The sequence below is a fragment of the Eleutherodactylus coqui genome, chromosome 13 (assembly GCF_035609145.1).
Source record: "Eleutherodactylus coqui strain aEleCoq1 chromosome 13, aEleCoq1.hap1, whole genome shotgun sequence".
Lineage (NCBI taxonomy): Eukaryota > Metazoa > Chordata > Amphibia > Anura > Eleutherodactylidae > Eleutherodactylus > Eleutherodactylus coqui.
Genome location: NC_089849.1, coordinates 116,508,460 through 116,525,735, shown reverse-complemented (window position 1 = coordinate 116,525,735; position 17,276 = coordinate 116,508,460). Strand labels below are relative to the sequence as shown.

General features: G+C 44.7%; 1 protein-coding gene across 1 annotated transcript in view; it reads right to left on the bottom strand.

Annotated features, from left to right (window-relative positions):
• Window positions 1-17,276, bottom strand: part of TTYH2 (tweety family member 2) — an 89,870-nt gene that overhangs the window by 19,275 nt on the left and 53,319 nt on the right. The window contains exons 3-5 of the mRNA XM_066586215.1: window positions 15,243-15,354; window positions 9,913-10,133; window positions 6,577-6,672 (exon numbers count right to left, since the gene is read on the bottom strand). Of these exons, the coding sequence (XP_066442312.1) occupies window positions 6,577-6,672; window positions 9,913-10,133; window positions 15,243-15,354 (429 nt within the window). The remainder of the gene's footprint in view (window positions 1-6,576; window positions 6,673-9,912; window positions 10,134-15,242; window positions 15,355-17,276) is intronic.

Sequence of the window (17,276 nt, the reverse complement as noted above, 5' to 3'; positions counted from 1 at the left end):
CACTTGCCACAGCGCATCTCCAATAAAAATCAATGAGTCAGGGCCTGTCCATTGTATGAATGGCGCATGAGGCTGCTGTAAAGCATCTCTTTAATGCAGTCAACTGTGGCTCAGGTTGGATGGCCGCCCCCATAGTCACATACACAGAATAGAATACAAAAATAATCAAAATATTAGAAAAATTGAATATTTTACTTCGTAATAAAATAGAGGTGATATATTCCCTAAAGCAGGCTTCTTTGTGCATTACTTGGGTTGAGCACCTGCAGAATCTCGTTTGGGAGGTCCGAGCCCACCCTGCCCCACTCCTCTGCTGCCGTTTTATTATTCATGAGCGTTGCAGATCTCTGGCTCCATTAGTTCTCTCTCGGTTCTAACGCCAAATCCCAAATAAGAATATCTGAAATCAATGGGTGCGGCAGTGAAAGGAGGCGGCAGTGAGACACAGGAGCTTGTAATCAGAGACTCCCAGGAGCAGATGGAAACCATCAAACCCTTAAATCTGCTTGTTCTTCCTTCACACAGACACTAAAGGCTTCCAGAATTCCTCTATAACAAGGCAATCACCATCATATACACTACTGGCCCATGACTTGGCCATCACACATTAAGGTATAGGTGGGGTTAATGAGTCTGTACTCCTATAGTGTAATTAGCTTTAAATAGATCTGAATTTAGATGGGTCACAAATATGATAAGCCTACATAAACAGAAAAATGCATACTGGACGCTTCACCTATTGGAGACTATATGACAGCTTATGGCATGTTAACAAGATAATCCAGGAGCAGAAAAACAGACACTTTCTTAAAAAAAAACCCATCAGTCTATGGATTGTGCTGATATTAAAGCGGATCCACTAAAGTGAAAATTTATGAGCTGCAGTACCACACACAACCTGTGGACAAGTGTGGTGCTTTTCTTGGAAGTTAGTTATTTTTCTAAACCTGAACAACCCCATATGCCAACAAGTTATGGCTCTTGCAATGCAATGATGAAAATGCAGGGACAAAACAGGCCTGTCATTAAGGGGTTAAACACAAATTCCAGTCACAACCCAAATTCACATGAATAGTACACCAAGCATTACTAAATTCAATAGTAGAAACATGACATAGTCTGATCATCATCATGCCTGAAGAGGAAGCAGATTTCATATTCTCGCTGACACTCTGTGCTCATCGTCCCTCCTGCACAATGGCCTTTATATTACACTAGCTGATATACCCGGCTTCGCCCGAGTTAATTTGGTACTGGTGTTTATCTGGTGTTCACACGGAAAATCTTATGAAGTCGTGGTTACTTTAGAGATACCAGAAAACATATGTTCACCATTTTGCATAGTTCTCTGCGTTATCCAGGAAACACCACAGGGAGGTAACCATGCAACGTTTCCTTTATATAAAATGACATCAGGAAGTGAGAGAATTAGATTCCATACGTAAAATTTGGACGCTAATTCTTTTGCACTTAGAATTGAATAATTGAGTTTGGACCTATTAATTTTTCCTATTTATGACATATAATCAATGCCCGTGCCAAATTTCGAGTTTCTATAACATCGGGAAGTGAGAGAATTAGATTTTGTATGTAAAATGTGGACGCTAATTCTTTTGCGCTTAAAATTGAACAATCGAGGTGGGACCCATTAACTTTTCCTATTTATGACATAATCAATTCCCGTTCCAAATTTCATGTTTCTATGACACCAAGTAGTGAGAGAATTAGATTCCGTACGTAAAATTTGGACGCTAATTCTTTTGCACTTAGAATTGAATAATTGAGTTGGGACCCATTAATTTTTCCTATTTATGACAATCAATGCCCGTGCCAAATTTCAAGTTTCTATGACATCGGAAAGTGAGAGAATTAGATTTTGTACGTAAAGTGTGGACGCTAATTCTTTTGCGCTTAGAATTAAACAATCGAGGTGGGACCCATTAACTTTTCCTATTTATGACAATCAATTCCCGGTCCAAATTTCATGTTTCTATGACACTAAGTAGTGAGAGAATTAGATTCCGTACGTAAAAGTTGGACGCTAGTTCTTTTGCGATAGAATTAAATAATCGAGTTGGGACCCATTAACTTTTCCTATTTATGACATATTCAATGCTTATGGCAAATTTCATGTTTCTATGACTTTGTGAAGTGAGAGATTTAGATTATGTACGTAAAATTTCAGCGCTAATTCTTTTGCGCATAGAATTGAATAATCGAGTTGGGACCCATTAGCTTTTCCTGTTTATGACATAATCAATGCTCGTGCCAAATTTCACGTTTCTATGACACCGGAAAGTGAGAAAATTACATTCCATACGTAAAATTTGGACGCTAATTCTTTTGCGCATAGAATTAAATAATCGAGTTGGGACCCATTAATTTTCCTATTTATGACATTCAATGCCCGTGCCAAATTTTAAGTTTCTATAACATTGAGAAGTGAGAGATTTAGATTACGTACGTAAAATTTCAACGCCAATTCTTTTGCGCTAGAATTGAATAATCGAGTTGGGACCCAATTATTTTTCATATTTTGGAGATAATCTATGCTTGTGCCAAAATTCATGTTTCTACGACATCGGGAAGTTGGAGAACTTTTGGCGAGGCAGTGAGTGAGGCAGTGAGTGAGGCAGTGAGTGAGGCAGTGAGTGAGGCAGTGAGTGAGGCAGTGAGTGAGGCAGTGAGTGAGGCAGTGAGTGAGGGCTTTCATCTATCTATATCTATATCTATATATGCTAAGAGGCTCCAATGCCTTCAACCGGGCATATCCTCATATTACAGATCTGTAAAGTAGTGCCCCGTATGGGCCCATACGGTCTATGTAGTCCCAAGTGTCCTCTACAACAGCCTGAGCCGCTGTCCAGCGATTATTGGAGAACATAGGAAATAGAAGCCACCATCACTTTACGAGTTGGAGGACTACTGAATGACTGACCTCCGCTCTACTCTGGGGTCCCAAATCACTAGCACCCTAGATATCCCTTCATCTCATCCCCTTTTACACCGCAGCGACATAGACGGAGCTGAGAAGTGTAGGAAGATACTACCAGCTCTCTCACAGAAGACTGTGGCCCACTGAGCAACACTTCTACCCCCTGGAGGCTACTCCTCCCCACCCAAAGCTCCACGTATGGAATCTGAGCGGGAAAAAGTGGTATGTTCCACTGGATGCCAGTATCATACAGAGGTACTATATGGTGGCACATGGACACTGCCTACAAATTCATAATACATGTACTATAGGGTCCGTGCATGAGGCAATGCAATGAGCATGAACCCCCTAGCTCGCTAGGGCTACACCACTATTTTGGCTTCTACCGCGGTGTAGTCCTGTGACATTGGAAACCAAAACAAATCAATGAAGTTGTGCCACACAAGTTGCCAGGATAGTGCCCTGGTGATCGCGAGAAATCCAAACTCATTGGACTTGCAATTGTTGGGTCGTGGTCAAAGCAACCTGCAACACAACTGCAGTGACTTCCATGAGCTTGCAATGTTGCAGGCTACACTACTAATCTTTTGACCTGCATAAAACATCTTTAAAAGGGGTTGTCCAGAGTTACAAAAACATGGCTACTTTCATCTAAACACAGCGCCACCCTTGTCCATTGGTTGTGTCTGGTATTGCAGCTTAGCTCCCATTTACTTCAATGAAGCCGAGCTACAATTCCACACACAAGGGTGGCGCTGTGTTTGGAAGAAAGTAGCCAGATTTTTCTAACCCTGGACAACCCCTTTTAAGGCCTTATTCAGATGGCTGTATTCAGCCTTATTTTAAGGCTTTTTTCCCTTATAGATCCTGCATTTCTTTACTGACCCTCGCATAAAAATGCCAGAAAGCTGTGCATTCTATAGCAAGCTCTAAAATCATGCACCGCAGCTTCATCTCTGCATTTAACTGTAGGGTGCTTTTACATGGGACGACCTGTTGGGCACCAGATGTCGGACAGGTCGTCCCAGTGATGATCGTTCCTGTGCTTTTACACTGGAGCGATCAGCACTAGTGAACGGAAGCAAAGAGGATCATTCCAGCTGCCCATCTCCGTTCATAAGTGAACTACCAGTTTACATGGAATGATACATCATTCTGTTTTCTGCATGCAGTAACTGAACAATGAGCGAGAAGAGAAGGACTTCTCATTAGTCTTATGGTTGATGCATGCATTTACACGAGACAAGCATTCGGATTCCGGCGATCCATCGAGAATCTGAACAATTGTCGTTCCGTGTAGAAGCCAATGCAGTGCAGCTTAGATCTGAGACTTGATACAATACGCATCTCTTCTGCTATGCTGTCCTACCTGAACGGGCGGGTGGTTCTGCCTATATATAAATATACTGTTTAATATTAAACTATGTCATGCCAAGCTCAGCAGCACCCAACATGATTGAGGTGACATGTGCCCTCTGCCTTCGGCTGCCAGGATCGCTACTTCCCCATATAATATTCAATATCCTAGAGAGCGATACATAAACCTCATTGTGCACAGTGTTATACTATCTCCCTGCTACTCCAGTCACGGCAGGTCCTTTGATAGAGATCGGTCATGGAGGACATCCCAATATCGGTGGCTGTTGTGCTGACAGATGACTGAAGCAAATGTATTTATAGTAGATAATTGCTAGATCCGCATACTGATTTTAGAGGTGAAGCATCAGTGCTGTCCGTTCTTGAAGATTGAGTGACAAGAGCACATCTGACCTTATTGAGTAGGCAATATTCCAGAATTAACTTCAGGCAGAACAGAACTCGCCCCTAACTAGCCTTCAAGAGTATTTGGGCCCTAGAGGCCTCCTGTGAGAAGAGCTTTTCTGCCTCTGTTCCTGTGACAACACTTCCTGCCCCACTGCTCTAATTGTTCAGTGTTATCATGTAAGGGATTGTTCACATGGGCTAAAATGGTGCAAGTTTCATAGCAGATTTGGGGATGGATCTGACGCTCAGATGCATGGCATAATTATGCCGTGTGAATGAGGTAGTGGAGGCATTCGCCCTCTGCCAGAGATCTCACCCCTTGTGAAGAGCAAGCAGGGGTCGCTGCCAAGCTGCGTATGCCTTTCCCTCATGCTTGGGAGCATTCATGCCAGGAAGTATTGGTCTTTTAGGCAGTAGCGGTGGCACAGTTACCCTGCTGGCTGCGTAATGCTGCTGTTGTACTACCAATATAAAAAGGGCAAGGAAAAAGTCCCGGCCTCTGTATGTGACATGGCTAGCTTGACACTTGCTGCAGGAGAGGCCCTGAATATAAGCGCTAACGGCTGTCATTTGAGTTCGTGCATAGTAGGCTTTCAAGCCCATGATGGAGAGGAGCGCTGAAGGGGCCCTGCTATGGTGGCTGCTACATCAGATAGGAGTTGGGTGAGAGATGGGCCTAGAGCCCACATGAGAAACTCTGCAGACCTGGCCAGATCTCACATCTGCAGAGGGATCAGCCCTATTCTCATTTGCACAAGGAAAGACTAGAAGCAATGGGATGAAACTGAAAGGGAGGAGACACAGATTAGATATTAGACAGTGAGGGGGATCGATGAGTGGAACAGGTTACCACGAGTGGTGGTGGAAGTCTTTAGAGGCCAGACAGATATCTGTCTGGGATGATTTAGTGAATCCTGCACTGAGCAGGGGGTTGGACCCGAAGACCCTGGAGGTCCCTTCCAACTCTACCATTCTAGGATTCTAGGAGCATAGTCTCTGGTCACTGCACCCGTGATGACTGACACTCATCCCCATCTAGAGGGCAGCCAAGTGAAGGCACTGTTGTGCGGGAGGGAATCTCCTCCTACTTGACCAGATGATGAAGACTACTATGTCCAGACTGCAGACCAGGGCTCTGATGGACAAGTTAAGTCTCCCTTCCCACTTTATTGCTGGTGCGAACGGTAAAGGAGCAACATCTATGTCTAGCGCCCTCTCATGGAGTGTTAATATGTAAATTTGTACAGTTTTCATATGCTGCAATTGAATTTTGCTTCTGCTCTTTATTTCTGCACAATACAAAAGAACCTGCCTCTTTACAGTTCTATATAGATCTAAACCAATGCCACTAAACACGTCAATATCCACATCGACTTCACCTGCAAATCACTGCAACGTTAGTTAGCAGACATTAATATGGAGAGAGATTTAGGGTGGTTTCACATCCGCGTCGGCGCCTCCGGCTGGAGGTCCTGTTGCAGACAGCTGAAAATGCAGTTAGAAAAAGCGCTGCATGCAGCGTTTTTTCTTTCATCCAAAAGCTGGTCAGCTGGAAGGAAAGCGGGCGGACCCCATTATAGTCCAGGAGGTCCGCCCGGCGCTGTTAGGTTCCGTTCAGAGACGGAACTGTTCGGCTTCGGGGATTCCCCTTTCCTGCTCCCGAAACGGAACAGGAAAGCAGAATTCCTAGCGTAGATGTGAAAGCAGCCTTAGTTCCACACAATGCCCTTATGACAATTCTGGTTGGCAGGCCCAGAGGAGCAATCACTGGTAGATAAGTTACCCTCATAAAAGGTGGCGCTTTAATATAAAAATGGTTTTTACTGCTCCATTTTATTCAATTAATCAAAACAAGACAATCTATATTTTGTACTTACGTAACTAGGAGACACTTTGAACGCTTGGCCAGTCCCAAACATGTCAAGAGACAGATGACCAGGTCAAAGATGAATAAAAATAGGTACGAAAGCCATCTGAAAAAGAAAGACAACTTGTGTAGAAAGCCTCATAACCAACTGTGCCGCACCTAGATGGTGACCACCTAATGGCTTTTTTGCCCGGGACGATCATTCAGATTCCGGTTTTCCCATGAGAATTGTTCAGTTTCAGCATGCAGAACCCTGTATGACATGCCGTTCAGTGTAAAGAGCAGTCGCTCACTTCTGATCGAGTGTCTGCTTACGGTTAATGGAGGTGGGAGGGGGAAGAACGCTCCACCTCCATTCCATCAGCGCTGTGAGCGATGCCAGCAATACTCGATCCTGTGGCACAGCAAAGGGGCGAGCAGCCGGGCATCGTTTGCCTCACAGCTCGTCCCGTTTAAAAAGACCATAACCTGCAACTGCAGGGGGCACAGCATTCTGAAGAAGCGCCTATACCAAATTCAGCAGTGCCTGGATATTTCAGGATCACTGACAACACAAGTTTACACTGGAGTGCGCATCATAGCCCTTACACGAGAACACTACAGCTAAATCGTCAGTGTTGTCAATAATTGACGGGCTAACAGCAGCTGGCGGACCGCCTACTCCTCTGTATGCTTCTCCCAAATATCCACTTTAGCTGGATTCCATGCACAGAATACGGCTCTGCCCCCATAACTGTCAGAGGCACTGAGGTTACGTTCATACAGCAGAATCCAATGCAGAAGTCGCTGTTAGATCTGCAGCTATTCTGCCACGGATTTTGCTGTGGATTCATCCCTGTAAATGGATGTAAAATCTGCAGGTGGAGTTTCCAATGTGTTTCCGCGTGCAGCGGCATGTCCCTCACATGGATCAGTACGTAAAGGAGCAAAATTTGTGTGCCAAATTTCTGACACATTGTCCAGGCTGAATCCACAGCACGATCTGCGGCAGAATGGCTACAGATTCTTGCCGCAGTTTTAGAGGCGGAATCCGCAGTGAAAATGTCACCAAGCTTTCTGCCACCCTAAGGCCTCATGTCTACTGGGTAAACGGAATTGCGGATTCTGTAGCGGATTTCTGCCGTGGAATCTGCAGCGGATTTTGCCCATAGGGAATCATTGCCATCCGCGGGTCCATTAAATTGATTTGTGCACCCGCGGATGGCATTTTAAATGATTTGCGTTTTTCATGCGCGGGAGAAAAAAACACGGCATGCTTCATTTGCCGCGGAATCCGCGCCGATCGGCAACATTGCTATCACATTGATAGCAATGTGTGCGGATATCTGCATGCAAAAAAATGCCATTTAAAGCAAATCAGCGCGAACCCGTAACACCAGCAGATTTTCTACCAGGAATGGGCGCTGATCTACTTTTTACGAATCAATCAGCGCTCGTTCAGCTTCATTTACATGGAGCAATAATAAATTTATTCCAGACAGTTTCACAATACAGGCAACACGTTTCTCCACCTCAACCAGCAGCTTCATCGGGCCAATATTCAACATAAGGCTAGTTTCACACGGGCAAGAGCGATATCGCACTTCACACCGTGTAAAAGCCCGCAGGATGTGAGGCGTTGTCATGTGAAAACAGCCTCCCACCCTTGCATCCCGATCGCTGAGTTCTCCTGTTACTTTGAAAACAATGAGCGATATTGCAAGAATATAGAACATACTGCGATGTGTTTCCTGCATCGCATTGTGGCATCGCTCATGTGTATGACCCCGTTCAAATGTATGTGGTTCGTATTCCTGCGTCTCGCAACGCACTAATTTTGCACAATTTTCTGAGCTGTGTCTGTTTTACTTATGTATTACAGCAAAACGCGTCTACCCAGTTTTCATACAGATCTTGCATGAATAAAGCCTTCAGGCCTTCTTCACACTGGGGGGGTTGCGATTTTGCCGAGAGAAAAATCGCATCTTTGTTCCTTCGATTTTTGAGTGATAGCGCTGCTTTTCTCGCAAAAATATCGCTGGTGCTCGCCATTCTCTCACGCGATTTTGCTGTGACTTTGTGTGAAAGTCAATAGAACTTTCTAATCTTAAAGATGCATCGCACAAAAAAACGCAAGTTCGTGCGCTGCGATGAGATGAAAAAAAAAGGAGGATCCGTAGGGAAACATGGGCGATGGAAAAAAAAATAAAACTACAAGAAACGTAGCAATTTTTTTTCACTACACATCGCATGAGTGAAAACATCACAAATGGGAATGAAACCATTGAAAATCATTGGTTTCATAATTCTGCATTTTCACTCATTCTGGCATCGCGTGATTGTATCGCAAGTGTGAAGGCTCGCTTAAGGCTGGTTTAGACAACGATTCTCACTCAAAAATCACTCAAAGCCGTCCTTTGAGCGATAATCGTTGGACATCCTGCAGTTTTCGTTAATGAGTCGCTGATCCGTGTCTTACAGCATGCTGAAAGAGAACAATGAGCCTGATCAGGGATTCACAGCGGGATACAGCTGATACTATTGTTTCATCTCGGGGTGGGCACTGGGCATTATTATTTACAGCACAGCCATCCTGGGCATGACCATGTGGGAAATTGAGGTCAGAGACAGAAGCTAGTGGCACTTACATATTTCCCCTGATGTGACTCCTGCTCTTTGTAGTGGCTCTAGCCAATAACGTCAATATGGCCCAGTATGATATATGGGCAATATGAAAGTCATACAAACTTTCTAATACACTTTTTGTTCTTAAATCTCTCACTTTTTTCAATATCGATTGCCATCAGTGAATGGAAACTGTTTACCTTCAGACCCCTGAGGGGAGTTGTTAAAATGCATCAGCCCGGAGTGCAGGTGGTTTAGCGCACTACACTCTGCATGCACTGATACATTGTAACAAAGAATGAAGACAGGAGAGAGTTGTGTGCTGCAGTGTTTAAGGTCTCCTGTCCACGGGAGATATTTCACTGTGTTTCCCGTGTCAATAATCTGAGCGTGTGTAACGGAGTGAACGCTTTCTATAGGATAACTATGGAAAGAGCAGCCCAATATCGCCGAGCAGAAATTCGCTCATGAGTTCCTGCTCGCATTACAAATCGCGGCATGCTGCGATTTGCCGCGGTGAACCTATCATGATAGGTTAATCGCAGAAAATCGCGGTGATATTGGTGCTCACCGCGGTGGAATATCGCTAAGCCCGTGGTCTTCAGCCACTAAATCCATCAAGCTCCTCTTCATCCCCCCCAACAACTTCCTGTTCCTTTTCATGATACAATGAACCGGAATACCCCTTCAAAGTCCTCTTTAGTCAGGACTACACATACTATGTGCTGTATATCCGTCCTACCTGTAATACTCGATGACGCTAGCCTGCCGGGCAATCAAGGAAAGGTTGCTGCTTGTCATTTGCCAGTTTGGTAGTGTGGAGAGCTGAGCAACAACATTATTGGCCATGATCTGCATAAATCGCAGCGTCTGGACGTAATCTCCATGTTCTGCAAATATCTCATTGAGACGCAGCAGGTGCTGTTCCAGGCTTTCTTTCAGCTTGTAGCTGGTGCCAGACACCTGTTGGAAAGTCAGAAGTCCATTAACAGCAGCACAGTGTGTAATAAGGCCCAGTTGTTACATACAAAGAGTATATAAAATATCACAGTGCTGTACAAACAGTTGTGATTGTATCTGGTACCACAGCTCCCAAAGGACCGCTGATCACTACTAGAATCTCCCTCTAACGAATAACTTTTTTAATTGACTTTTCCATAATACCATCGTATATACCAAAGTTATCCCAACAGTGTCATACCGTACACTTGAAATGTCTTTATACACGTAACCTGTGACTTAAGAATGTTCACGTATTGTCATCTCTGCTCATTACTAATATTTATATGTATACTAGCTTACCCGTCGCGTGTTGCTGCAACATCAGAAGAAAGGAAAATCAAGGAAACTCGTTCTTATAACATTGAATTTACATTGTGTCTTATGTTGTTTTAATTCTATGTATTTAATCAAGTGCTTGTGGATACACAATATTTTTTGTTTTTCCGTCTGGTGCGTACACGAATAAATCCGAAGGTTTTCCGACGCGTGAGCTGGCCACATACAGTTGTCCAAGTGAGAAGCACGGATTCTCCAAATCTAGCCCACACACAATTTCAAGTTTCTATTACATTGGGAAGTGAGAGAATTAGATTCCGTACGTAAAATTTGGACGCTAATTCTTTTGCGCTTAGAATTGAATAATCGAGTTTGGACCCATTAACTTTTCCTATTTATGACATATTCAATGCTCGTGCCAAATTTCCCGTTTCCATGACATTGGGAAGCGAGAAAATTAGATTCCGTACGTAAAATTTGGACGCTAATTCTTTTGCGCATAGAATTGAATAATCGAGTTGGGACCCATTAGCTTTTCCTATATATGACATAATCAATGCTGGAAATCGAACGATCTACGTGGGGGGGGGGGGGGGTGTCGTAACTGTTGACGCATGCACGCGCCATTTATAAAATTTGGACGCTAATTCTTTGGTGCTTACAATTGAATAATCGAGTTGGGACCCAATAACTTTTCCTATTTATGACATATTCAATGCTTATGGCAAATTTCAAGTTTCTATGACATTGGGAAGCGAGAAAATTAGATTCCGTACGTAAAATTTGGACGCTAATTCTTTGGCGCTTAGAATTGAATAATTGGGTTGGGACCCATTACCTTTTCCTATTTATGACAATCAATGCTCGTGCCAAATTTCATGTTTCTACAACATCGGGAAGTGAGAGAATTAGTGGCAATGATGGAAATCGAACGATCTACGTGGGGGGGTCGTAACTGACGACGCACGCATGCGCGCCATTTATCGTAGCATCAATGTACTATGCCTATGATCTTCCCAGGAGTGTACTCAACAACTTCCCAAAGTTTCATGGCGATCGGATGAATGGTGTAGTAGCGCATAAAGGACAAACAGACACGCACGCAAATTCCGTATGTAAAATTTGGACGCTAATTCTTTGGCGCTTACAATTGAATAATCGAGTTGGGACCCATTAACTTTTCCTATTTATGACATAATCAATGCTCGTGCCAAATTTCACGTTTCTATGACATTGGGAAGCGAGAAAATTAGTGGCAATGATGGAAATCGAACGATCTACGTGGGGGGGGTCGTAACTGTCGACGACGCACGCATGTGCGCCATTTATCGTAGCATAAATGTACTATGCCTATAATCTTCCCAGGAGTGTACTCAACAACTTCCCAAAGTTTCATGGCGATCGGATGAATGGTGTAGTAGCGCATAAAGGACAAACAGACACGCACGCATACAGACATACATTCAATTTTATATATAGAGAAGATTACAAACCCAAAATGAGATGTAAAAGTAGAAGTAACATTTTACATACAGTATTTTCTAAAGAAAAAAAAAAAAGTGTTGTCTGTATAAATCACTTCTATAACTATATATATATGTTGACTGATATATCTTTTTAACTCATTTCTAATACATAACCTGGAACCTTAAAAGGTTTTTCTGCCCTTTCACCGTTGACCTACCTAGTTGCTGGACGAGAGTCATGGGGAGGGGTATCACAGCAGTCTCTCCCTGCTTGGATCACCTAGAGCAGTCTTTCCCAACTCCAGTCCTCGTGGACCAACAGGTCATGTTTTCAAGATATCCAATACATGTGGCAATGTCTGAGACATTGACAATTACATCCACTGGTGTAACTATAGAGGATGCGGTTGCACCCGGGCCCAGGGTACCTTAGGGGGCCCATAAGGCATCTCTCTATATAGGGAGCCCAGTACTATGAATAAACCATTACAGTTGGGGGCCCCGTTACAGGTTTTGCATTGGGGCCCAGGAGCTTCAAGTTACACCTCTGATTACATCACATATGCAATACTGAGGAAATCCTCTAAACATGACCTGTTGGGGTGCTGGAGGACTGGACTTTGGGAAACACTGACCTAGAGCGAGAACCCTCCAAAATGTTTTCCTAGATGAGGTATCATTAATAGAACAGTTTGCTCCCATTCATACAAATGGGAAAGGGCTTTAGTATGAGTCACAAACATATATAAAAGCACTGTGTTTGGGTGAAAAGTGATGGGGTTGTAGTGCTACCCTCCATTCACAGGGTAGCACAGCATTAGAATCCAAAGGAGCCACAGCCTGTGCTGCAAACATTTGCCAAGTTTTCCTAGGGCACCTAATAGACACCCCAGTGATGTCAGTGCTGTGTGATCTAGGTCAGTGAGACATCACTTTCCTGCAGCTCCCCTTAACTGAAACACTTAACTGCAGCTGCGTCCCCCTCCTCTCCCTGCAGGCGAGGAGAGGCCAACTACAGGCTGCCGAAAAGCAAGCAAAATGCCCCCATCTCCTTATAAGATGCTTAAAATGTTTCAGATATTAATACCTACTTTTGATTTAGACAAAAAAATAAAATAAGGTGTGCTTAAATGGAGAAATTCTCCTAGTCCAGCCGCACCCAAGATCATAAACTGCAGAGATTCTGAAGAACAGTTTTGTTTAAAAGATGCCCACAAGCTTTTACAACTGGCATGCGAGGGGAATGACTGAACAATGCCAGCTATATGGGCTACCCTTACTAAGGGTCTGGATGTCCTCACCCCTTCCTCTGCCAATGCTGAGTAGGTAATTCACAGGCTGCAGCTACGAAAACATCCCCAGGAGTTGAGGATTAAGGTCTGATGGCTAGAAAGCAGTGGAGGAGGGAGCCAAGATGCCCAGCTGTTGGGTTAAAGCTGCGGGCACGCTAGAGAGACAGACAGAGGGGGTGGGGAATGTGCTGTGGTCTGGAGAGAGAGGAAATGAGAGGTGAGGGCGATTACCCACAGACTTAATAGGTTCTGCTCTGGATACTGCACTTCACATCCTCCTGCAAGGGAATTAAATAAGCTCTTTGCTTAGTGCAGTAAGTCTATATAATGAGTCAATCGACAAACCCATAAAGCAGCGGTATCGGATGCTGCAAGCAACACTAAGCTATGGAAGTCACTACTAAAGCAGATTTCAGCAGAAGTCTATAATGTGCCAACTGTAGAGAAGACTATGTCTACATGTAACCATCCATCCCTCGCTCCCCTTACCACCCCCCCCCCCTCCCTCCTATCCATCTTCACTTCAAATGAGGGGGTGAAATCCATGGCGAATCCACAACTTCTATGGGGTTACAGAAACCATGTAAGACAGTCCTCATCACCTTGGCCACCATATATGGCTGGGATGGGGGGAGGGGGCGACCAGATCTTGGGATGAGGCAGGTCCCACCTATCAGATAGCAGCAGAATATCCTATAAATATACCATAAAGTCCGTGATAGAAAATACCCCTTGAGGTTTAAAAAACCCCACACACAGCATGTCCTATTAATGGAAAGGAAACCTGCATATCCGCTACGCATTTACTCACAAAATCAATGGGATTTCATGTAGGACTATTCGTAGGCAGAAAAATAAAGGCATTAGTGCATTTCAGCCCGTGAATCTGTGCGTGTTCACAGAGCAAAATACGCATGCGCCCATTAGAATGTGCCCTAAGGCCTCCCTCACAAAGACTTTTGCAGAAACGCAGCATTTAACGCTGTGCTTACTGCGGTGTCAGCAGCACTGGCATGCATTTTGCCAGACATGTCAGCACAGCTGAAAACACAGCCAAGGAAGCTGAAAAAAAAAATCAATACTCACCTAGCAGGTGCCATCCAGGTCCCCGCCGCTGCTCTCTGGAGCTACGGGCAGGCTTCTGGACACTTGTCATTGAAGACCCCGCCTTCAGCAAGCGATTGCTCTGACTGGCTGAGCGCCATCAGCTCAGCCAATCAGAGCCAATGCTGGATGCACCAATCACAGCCATTCATTGAATGGCTGTGATTGGTTCCTCGAGTGCTGGATGAGTCAATCAGAGCAATCTGTTGCTGGAGGTGAGGTCTTCAAACCCCATCACTAACAAAAGATGCTCCGTCGGCAATGACAGGTGCCCGGCAGCCTGCCAGAAGCGCAGGAGAAACTGCTTCCCATTCATTTCAATGGGCGACGCACGGCTGAAAACGGATCAAGATAGAACATGCATCGCTGTCAAAACAAAGCGTGGAAGACTCTGTGTTTTGACGCTTGTGTGAACAGCCCCATTGAAATAACTGGGAGTGTTGTACAGCGTTTTGCGTGGCGCTGAAAAAGCCGCATTAAACGCTGTAAAAAAACGTCTGTGTGAGGGAGGCCCGAGTCTTGGAGCGTTACGTGGTTGAGAAAAGAATCAGCAACACTCTTGACCATGGGCAGGCGTTCGTGTTTTTGGTCTTGCTTTGCATCTAATATAACCACTCCCGCTCTATAGCTTCTTACAGTCGCCTCGTCTCTCCTCTGTCTGACAGATGGCTCCGAACAGACCCCTCCGTACTCTGCAACACATTTTCTCTCTCTATTAGTCACAGTCCATAGGAATCTTACAGAAGCGAGTCCAGCTATTGTGCCGTTTGGGCTCTACTGCATTTCCAGCCGCAGCTGCCAGTATTATAAATTTCCGCCAGCCACAAATTTAAAAAAAATTCCCCGAAGACATATGGCCAAATGCTGCACATATGTCTCTCCACAATTTATGGCCAGTACGGAGAGGAACATATTTATTTCTTGGCACTTACCAGAGTGTCAATTCCTGCTAAGGTATGATTGGCATCATCCAGGGAATACGTCAGCTGGTAGACGCCATCATTGGTTTCGCTGTTGCCGTAGAAACCGATACCAATGGCAGCACTGTAAAAGACAAAGCAGAGGGAAGTATCAACATCTATGCCAGTGGTCTAACTAAGCTTTGCAATTAAAGAGTGGGGGAACAATAGTTTAATGGCCTTAAAGGGAATCTGTCTCCACCCTTTATGCTGCCCTCTCAGAGACCGACATAAGATAGTAAGGGGCATGCTCTCATTTATGTGTTTGTTGAGTAGTTTGTCGGAAACTTACATTTTTTCAGTAGCAGCACACACAGAACTACAAGAAGTAGTCCTGGATATTCATGAGATTCAAGCTAGCCTCAATTTCCAGCTACTAATTGACAGCGGTCTCATTGTGCGCAGGGAGATAGCGGTCAATCAGCTGTCAATGTATACAAAATCAGTAGACTGTATGAACCCCAATTCTACAACTCTGCAGTGATTTACAGCACACGTGGATGGTGCAGAGCAGGACTCCACTCCTCCCCAGCTCCAGCTCTCAGTATAGTGTGTGCAGGAGACTGCGGAGAGGAGTTGGGTTATGCTCTGCAGAGATCACAAGGTGTTCAACAGTCCTGCATAAGCAAAGAACAGTTTTCTACTGTGGCCGCCAGAGGTTTTGGAGTGATGGCTGCGCGTTGCAAGAGGATGGGGGGCACTATTGCAAAGCTGAGTCACAGAGAGGGCGCTATTGCTAACAGGGAATATAAAGGGGGCATTAATAAAGACACTTACCATATTTTTGCAACCCTGAAGGCAGCATAAGTGCTATGTCTTCTGTGTGGATCTGTGCAGTACTTTGAGAAACTTGCGTTTTATAAGTAGCAGCACATGCATACAGGACTACTTGAAGTAGTCCTGGATATTCATAAGCTGCAGACGAGCTACACCCACCCTGCCAGCCAGCAAATGATTGACAGCTCACTGCCTATTACTGTGTATAGAGATAGAGCTGCCAATCATTGGCTGGAGGGTGGGGTGGGTGTGGCTGCAGCTCATGAATATGCAGGACTAGTTCTGTCTCTGGCTGCTACTAATAAAATGCAAGTTTCAACCCAAATAACAGCACAGATCCGCACAGCAGACGTATCACTGTGATCAGTGCAATAGGCACTGCCTTATGTTGCCCTAGGTGAGAACTGCAAAAAGATGGTGACCATCTCTCTGCCTGCTATATTATGAATCTTTTCTTTTTAAGGAGGAGTGGGGGTTGGGCTCTGACTTTACTTTCAATTCCTGGTCATTGTTGCAAGGCTTGTATAAAGAGTCTAACATTGACTCTAGGTATTACTGCCTTTCAATAGGTGGCGCCGTTTCATATCACTTATACCCATGTCATTGACATTGGGAACTTATTGGGAAAACCAGGAGGGCTCATTACAGTCTCCGGAGCTGTTCAAAGGCAGACATGGCCTCCTTGCAAAAATCTTGTCCACAAGCTGCGGCCAAGCCATGCTGAAATTGCCATGCAGCGCAGAAATCAAAGATGCAGTATGTCAATTCTTTCTCCGTTTCTGCAGCGGCGCCTTTCCTTTCTATCAGGAGAGATAACTGCAGCGGAATGCAGACAGCAAAGCTGCTCCAAAATCTGCAGCTAGAGGCCACGGGGTTTTAAGCTGCGCTTATCCAACGGAAATCTTGCGTCTTTTTCCGTGCAGTCATTCCACGAGATTTCGGCGGGATTTCGGTCCCGTGTGAACCCAGCCATATTGACCATGCTTCAAACGGAAAACAACTTAATTGGGATGAGGTGCAAAAACTATATGGAGGCCAACTAGAGTTACCAAGATGGTGAGCGGTCTGCAAATCATGTCCTATGAGGAACGGTTAAAGGATCTGGGAATGTTTAGCTTGCAGAAGAGAAGGCTGAGAGGAGACTTAATAGCGGTCTACAAATATCTGATGGCTGTCACAGTGCAGAGGGATCAGCCCTATTCTCATCTGCACAAGGAAAGACTAGAAGCA